The following is an 8,303-nucleotide window of genomic DNA, read 5'->3' as shown; positions in this document are numbered from 1 at the left end:
CTAAGTTAAAATATTTACATGTTTTATGTTTCTGAATTATTTTATAGAAATTAAGGAGAAACGTTTGTTGCATCTCTTGGATAAACCTAGAACTCTTCTGATAAAACTCTTCCTGTAAAATTCCTGTGAGCTAATCACAAGTTTATAGAGATCAAGGGAAAGACTACTACTTACTTTAAAGATCTTTTGGTGAATCTCCTTGTATACGTTCCAGCCCAAACTGAAACTTTCTAGATAAACTGTGTTTTCTTTGGAAATCAGTAACAGACAGTAGAAAAGGTAGAATTTTGTGAGCATGAAAACAAAACATTTGAAACACACTATTTTTATTTTTTTTCATATTTAAGAGGGTAATTAATGCTTTTTTAAACGAGTTGCATAAGATGTAGAGGCAATGAAGAAATGCTGTACTTTTATTTATGATATCACAAGTAAATAATTTCTCTAGCAGAAATTTTGTATGAGTATAAGACTACTGTCCATCATCTTTAAGTTTGCAATTATGAAAATACTGCTCTAATTTGATCATGCAGTTGGGATCTTGTTTTTCCTTAAGGGCTTATGGCTCTGAAGTCTAGCATGTAGCTAAAAGTTTACTTGATACATGATTAAAGGTTTATCCTAAAGATTACAGAAAAAACAGAAAACAAATTATGGTGAAACCTCAGAAATTTTCAGTCACAACTCTTAAAAGCTGTAAAACCACAAATCTAAGTGATTTTTCATTTTAAACTTATAACATAATTGATTTTAAACAGAGTCAGATATTATAATTACTCTTGGAGTAACAGTCTTTTAAAATCTACTTTTAAAAATGAAAACAGACAAATTCAGCACATTGTTTTGTGGATCTATTGCATATGCTGAAATATAGGAAGAAGAGAGACACTGACACTGTAAATTGTTTCTACAGATTTCCATATAGATTCAAATGTAATCAACATTTCTTACAATTTATTTTTTGTGTATTTTAATTAATGAATATTTTGACATCCCTGCAGACATAAGACAATGATTTGTTGCAGACTCCATTTGTCCCTTTCTATTAGTGAAAAAACATAAAAGGATGGAGTAAGAAAATTTCCCCACATATCATAGAATGATTTGCGTTGGAAGGGACCTTAAAGATCATCTAGTTCCAACTCCTGTGCATGGGCAGGGCCAGCTCTCACTAGAACGGGTTGCTCAAAGTCCCATTCAACCTCCCCTTGAACACTTCTAGTTATGAAGCTTCCACAGCTTCTCTGAGCAACCTGTTCCAGTGTCTTACTACCGTCATAGTGAAGAATTTCCACCTAATGTCTAATCTAAATCTCCCCTCTTCCATTTTTAAGTTATTACCCCATGTCCTCTCACTACAGTCCTTGTAAGAAGACCCTTCCCAGCTTTCTTCCAGGCCCCCTTCAGATACTGGAAGACAACTGTGAGGTGTCCCTGGAGCCTTCTGCTCTCCAGGCTGAACAAGCCCAACTCTCTAAGCCTGTCTTCATAGTAGAATTGCTCCAGCCCTCTGATCATTTTCATGGTCCTCCTCTGGACTCACTGCAAGGGCTACATGCCCTTCTTCTGTTTGGGCTCCAGAGCTGGACACAGTACTCCAGGTGGAGTCTCCCGAGAGCAGAGTAGAGGGAGAGAATCACCTCCCTTGACCTGCTGTTCATGCTTCTCTTGATGCAGCCCAGGATAGAGTTGGCTTTCTGGGCTGCAAGCACACATTGCCAGCTCATGTTGAGCTTATCAACTGTCCCCCCTAGGGGACAGTTCCTTCCTTCTCCTCAGGGCTGTTTTCAATCCAATCTACACCCAATCTGTATTTGTGTCTGGGATTGCCCCACCCCACGTGCAAGTTCCTGCACTTGTTGAACTTCATGGAGTCTGCATGAGCCCACGTCAAGCCTGCCTAGATCCCTCTGGATGGCATCCCTTCCATCCAGCATGTTGACCTCACCACACAGTTTGGTGCTGTCAGCAAACTTGCTGAGGATGCACTCAGATTTCTTCAAAACAAGCCCCTCAGTTGGAAACAGACATCCTTTACTCACTTCATTTGTACATCAGGAAATTTTATGCATTTGCATCCTAAATATTAGAGACATTTGAGGAGTCAAATCCTGTCTGACTTTGCCAAGAAGTCTTAATGAATAAGAATATAACAGTGAATATAACAGTTTTATTACCAATCCACTTAAAAAATTACCAACATACATAATTCAAATACATAATGAATGCAGAAAAATCTTATTACTAATTTAGTTAAAATAGTTAAGAAACTTCCTAGAAGCTATCTCTTTTCTCTCGTGGTGTTCTCAGACTTCTGATGCCCTTCTGGATGCTCAGCAGCTTTGATTTTCCTCAGGAGGATGAATGTAGCATCAGAAGGTAGTTATGGTAAACAACCAGCAGTAGGAATTCTTTGTTAAGATGATGGAGATGATGGAGATTTTTTTCTCAGTCTTGGGTAAAAATACCTCTCAGTCTTTCTCCACACTCTCAGAGCCCTGTATAGTCAAATAACTTCATGCTTCATATTCACAGCTTCAAAATTTGCTTAGAAGCTGGCAACAAAGCAAACAAAAAAGCATTAATATGCAGTTTATTAGTGTAGAAATCTGTTTACTGTTCTGTGTTGGACAGCACTCTGTAGCTGAACTACAGCATCTCAATCAAATATTCCAATAGAGCCTTAAAAGTAAAAATTTCATTTTTTTAAGAGTTGAGACAGAAATTTATTGCAATGTCAGATACTGTCTTTTATTCTCATGGTTTATCACCACAGGAGCTAGTATAATTTGCTTAAGAGATCTCTCTAAGTATTTCAAGGAACACTTGAGTTAAATACAAAAGCAAAAAGGGAAAGGGAATAAAGATTAAATTAATGAAAATCTGTCCCCACCACACACACAAAAAAAGCACTGACCTGCCTTAGTGTAATATCTCCAGCCAAAGTGGTAAACTGTAAGGGGGTTATTGTAGTTCCCAACATAACATGTATGCACATCTAGAATCCCTAAGGGATTCTGAGTGGCCTGCAGCAGTCGAGACAAGCATTGGTCTCACGTTGGTGTGGTGTTTTATCTATCAGCTCTCTGCTGGGGTCTCAAACACCTCACTGTGACTAACATAGCAGTAAAGAGACACCTGAATCCACTCCATTAAGTATTTTAAATTTGAAAAAAGTTGATGCAAATGGCATTAAATATGCAAATGGAATGTAAGAGAGAAGATACTCAGATCCTACAGGAAATTTTAGTTTTAAATGTGTTTAATATGCAAATGATCCCAGTTTAAGCAGATAACTGCTTGTTTTGCATAAGTGTCCCATCTAAAGTTTTGCTTTTACCAGAGTATTCTCTTTAAGTTAGCCATTTAGCTGTGACTGGTCCGAATAAGTGACAAGCAGACCTATGCACATATATTATCTTGCAGGCATTTTGTGCTTGCCTGACATCTCCTGTAGTTATTATATAGTTGCTGTGTTTCATTTTAAATGGCAAAGAAAAATATTTAGCTAAAATTTATGACTTTTTGTTGGCTTTTACATACAAGTGAGACTTAAGGTCTGAGGTCAAAGTACTGTAGTACCCCGTGAATAATAATCAACAAGTATTAGGCTACTTCAATTGTCTGAGCAAATTACATTTCATTCTCTTTTGAAAATGTATAGTATTTTATCAAATTATATTTGAATGTTGTATTTGTATTTATTTAAAAAAAAATAATTTATTTTGCCTCCACTAAACCACAAATAAAACCTCTGCATTTTTAAATATAAATGTAATTGTAGCAATGGAATTAAAGAAACAAGCTGAAGATTTCTGAGTAAATGCAACATAATTATGGTAATAAAAGGCACACCCCTGAAAGCTGAATGATATCAAATGGCTCTAATAATTATGTGCTTTTCATGAGGAACGATAATGTTTGCCATATTAGTAACATATGCATTCATTTTAAAAATCCCCTATCCATCTAAGCTGTGCGTATTTACCACTGAAAATTAAATAATTTGGCATATGCGTGGATTTCTTTCCTGCTGGATATATGTTAATACCCACAATTCCCTCACATAATTGAGTAGCTAAATAGATACTAGTTAGACCTGCTGTGTGTTCCACATTAAAGTTTTATTAAAACTATCAACATGTTTTAATATTAGGTCAGCTTACTTTCAAGTGGAGATACTTGCCAATGAATTAATGTATTTATTGGCTTATGAACAAGCTAACAGGAAAATTGCTCTGATATTGACTTGTCAAAGAATTATGCATATATCTACTGTGGATAGGTAAGTATTTTATTAATTTGTTTTATTGTTGGAGCAAAAATGTATTCTCATAATAAAAAAATGCATTTCCTAAATCCTAAATATTCTGTCAATAATTCTCCATCTTTGAATATTAGTATGAATTCTTCAATATTCTTTAACAAAGTTGTTATAACATCATTAGTAACGAAGATGCCAATGACAAAAAAAATAATAGGTTTCTGGATACACACACTGTTGACTTGCTGCATAGACAGAGATCTGTATATACACGTCTTTAAGTATCAGTGCTACTTCTGCTCATGTTTTTCAATGTTCTGGTCATTATGCTGTCAGTAATAATACCATTTGGTTTTCATACCTGTCATGGTTGTAACTAATAGTATGTACTGGCTGTTGCAATGTCTTTAACAATGGTTTCAGTAAGGGCAAAGATGCTCAATTAATATTCTCTGGAAAAAAAAGAGACAGGCTAATGTGGGTTTTTTTGCCAAAGATTAATTAAGGAAAATCAATAATACTGTAATCATTAATTTAGAGTATGTGTTAAGAACACCAAGTAGATAGCCATCAGAGAACAATATAAAACTTTTTATGATGTTTTGCAATATAAGCAGCAGCAGAAGTATTAAAGCAACCATAAACACCATAGCTGTTTGCCATGACATGAGTAGGACAACCCAGGGAAATTCAGATCAGATCCCCTTGCTTTCTAAACTCCTCCTCAGAGAGGAACCCATGAGTAGCTGGATCCAAACTTTGTCAGATGTGGCCCTTCCAGGAGAGTGCTAAAAGTGTCACGGTCCAAGGAAATGCTCGACTGTCCAATACCCCGTGATCAGACGAAGATGAAATGACAGTCAAGGTCTGTATTTTAATATTAGTTTTAATTAAGACTATAGAAGGAATTCTGGTACTTCAATTATTATCTCAGGCTATGAGATAAAAAAGTCTGATTAAAAAGTCACAATGTAAGTCAAAATACATTTATGTTCAAGCTGCACAACTTGAGAAAATAAGTCGTGGTTAGGCCTTGCATGACTTAATGATTTTAGGATGAGGGACAGAGAATAGGAGAAGAAAAGATAGATAAAAGAAAATCAGCAGTCCTGGATCCAGCATTTGCCCAGCCAATGGGGGAGAGTTGGTGTCAGTGAGGCTCCCCAAGCCCACCATTGCAGCCCCCTGTTTTATAGGCAGTTTCCTTGTTTCACAAGTCATGAGACTGAGCAGCTGGAGTGGACCTGCCCCCCTCCACCCCTTATCTGAGTCCCTGTACCTTCAGTTGCAGGCATATGCAGCCATCAGGGTTGTCTCCATCCTCTCAGGCAGGCCTTTTGGGTTGCAAATGAGACTTTGTTTACGGGTTACAGTGGGGTTACACCACTTCCCACACCACTTCCCACAAATTCGTGTCCTGAGGGCTGGTGCCTTACAGTGTTGCAGTACTTATATTAAGCAAATTTTAAAAATATACCATTTCTTCCATTAAAACCATCTTCATTTACATCTATTTATTTATTTATTTATTTATTAAGTGTCTACAATAATGGGGTGTTCTAGAATCCCATAAGGATGTATTACAAAATCAAATGTCTCTATCAATTGTATTTGATACCTAACTTTTACAGTGGTGTTTACTGAAAGTAGAGAAGGGTTTTGGAGGTTGTGTGTGCATACAAAGAAATTTATATTTCACGTAAGAAAGTAATTCAAAACATGGTCATGGAAGTATATATATAAAAAAAAGGAAATGGTGGATTTATTCTAAGACTGGAAAGGGAAGAGGTTAATCTTGAGCAACCTGGACTATCTCTCATGTTAAGCCTACTCTGAGCAAGAGCTTGGTTTATGGGTTTTATTTTTATCTCTTAATAATCTGGACAATTTTAAAAATTCAGTTTCTGTATCTTGCTATCATCTCTACTGAGTACAGTTTTCCCAAACCAATGTAGCTCAGTGTCCACAAAAACTGCTGAAAGTTTATATTGATTCCTTAAACTGTTGTATAAAATCATTTTCTCAGGTAATATAAACAATGTATTTTTTAATTCTGCTACCCTTTCCATGATGATATGTTGTTTGGAACAGCAAATTGTCACACACAATTTTAGTTTTCAGACAATTAACCATGAGGTGTGCTTTTTTGTCTTAGGTTAACAGGATTTCATCTTCCTCCACCTGTGACAAGTACAAAATCTGTATTTTCACTGCGCTTGACAAGTGACTTTGCTGTTAGTGCTCATGGCTTTAAAGTTTACTATGAAGGTAAGACATTCTGAACAAAGGACTGTGGATTTTTTCTCTGATCTTTATATAAAATTAGCTAAATGTCCCACAAAAATGTATACAAATACAATTGTATAACCTTATACAAATTAAAATGTTTGCTTTTCATGTAGTCATTCAGATACATAGTCTCACATCTGAAATCCAAATATTTAAACCTCTTCTTTCTATAGTCCCATCCAGACACAAATGTTTTGCTACCTTCATTTTAATAACGTCATTTTTTTAAACTTCTGAATAATAATAATAATCTTTCTAGTCCTCCTAAGGTATGCTTATTCAGGTTACTGCCAAGATGTCGGTGTGCCTGGCCGGCTAGTGGAGGTGTATTCCAGCGAGGGAAGAATGCAAGACAATCAATATGATTGATAGAGCAAACTTCAACTTTATTAGAAATTACAGGCACTTATATACCCTTAGCCCAGATTTTGCATGTCCAGGGTTGCACTTATGATTGGTCAGTTGTACTAGAGCCTGCCACGGTCTGAACAGTGACTGGCTCCTTGGCCCAGGCTCAATCAGGACTCTCTACCCCATCTCCTCCTCTGGCACGTTTGGATGTTTACTTCGTTAGCTCACTTTTATCAACTGGTTCTCATGAGAGAGTCCTCGGTTGTTGAGGCCCAGGTGTTCTATCAGTAAAAACAGGATTGCTCACATATCCGTTGTTTATTAAAACAGTCTGCAACAAATCCCCCTTTTTCTTTTGAGCAATCCAGACTCAATTTAAGGCCTTATTAACCATAGAGAATACATGTTACAATTATGGATGCTACAACAATAGCCATTCTCTTTTATACTAATTCCCATCAATCACTCAGTTATCTTCAGTGATCACAGCCAGTCCCAGGTCAGATGTAGTGGAGAGTTGATGACGGCAATCTTCTTCATGTTTTCTTGTTAAAACCTGCAACTACTTATACAAAGATTAAATGATTAAGTAAATTTTCACACAGTACACTCTGTTAGAAATTCACACAGCACATTCTGTTAGAATCTTCATATCTAAGGTTCCGTGCTAGCAATAAAATCAACAGCAGCGTGACTCTGTAAAACAACATTCATATTAGTTACCAAGGCACTTAATATTTCCTGTTAATTTTTACTATAAAGCATGTTAGCTATGCAATTTTTATCAAAGCTCTTACAGTTATAAACTAAAGCAAGACACTTCTTAACATACTACAAATTTACTACATTAACTCTTTGCTTAAGGACACACTGCCCTTGCTATGTTCAGCACTTGGCTTCATCCCATAATGCCTCTGTGGATCCATGGCCTTGTTCGGCTAACCAGCTTTCAACAATTCCCTTTTAGATTACAAGGAAAAGGCACAGTTGTTTACTAAATTTGATATACAATACATTTGATTCTGGATACAATGAAACAAACATGGTAATAAAAGCAATAATATTACAAATACTGTACCAATGGCTATAAAATGTTGTAAATGAGAAGTCATCCATGGGCTAAGCCCTAATAACTTAAGCCAACCTGTGAGCTCTAATCCAGAATTCTGTTATAAGTTAGCAATAAGCTGTTATAAGGTAACTAGCTGATTATATATTAAAATTAAATGATCAGGCAAATTCATGCAACACATGCCTTCATAATCTTCACAGGCATGTCCTTGTGCCAAAAGCAAAAAGCCAATAACAGCTCTATACTATGGAGTTACATGTCTTACAGAATTAATATCTAATAAAAGGTCAAATAGTACTATAGAGATGGCATTAGTATGCTTTGGTT

At 36.0% G+C, this 8,303-nt stretch overlaps 1 protein-coding gene across 2 annotated transcripts in view; it reads left to right on the top strand.

Annotated features, from left to right (window-relative positions):
- Positions 1 to 8,303, top strand: part of CSMD3 (CUB and Sushi multiple domains 3) — a 545,585-nt gene that overhangs the window by 97,822 nt on the left and 439,460 nt on the right. For both annotated transcript variants that reach the window (XM_009995351.1, XM_009995350.1), the window contains exon 3: positions 6,420 to 6,532. In XM_009995351.1, coding sequence (XP_009993653.1) covers positions 6,420 to 6,532 — 113 coding nt within the window. The remainder of the gene's footprint in view (positions 1 to 6,419; positions 6,533 to 8,303) is intronic.

This window comes from Chaetura pelagica, unplaced genomic scaffold (genome assembly GCF_000747805.2).
Source record: "Chaetura pelagica isolate M959 unplaced genomic scaffold, ChaPel_1.0 scaffold53, whole genome shotgun sequence".
NCBI classification, from domain to species: Eukaryota; Metazoa; Chordata; class Aves; order Apodiformes; family Apodidae; genus Chaetura; species Chaetura pelagica.
Note: the sequence above shows the minus strand (reverse complement) of the source record. Positions and strands in the feature narration are given on the sequence as shown.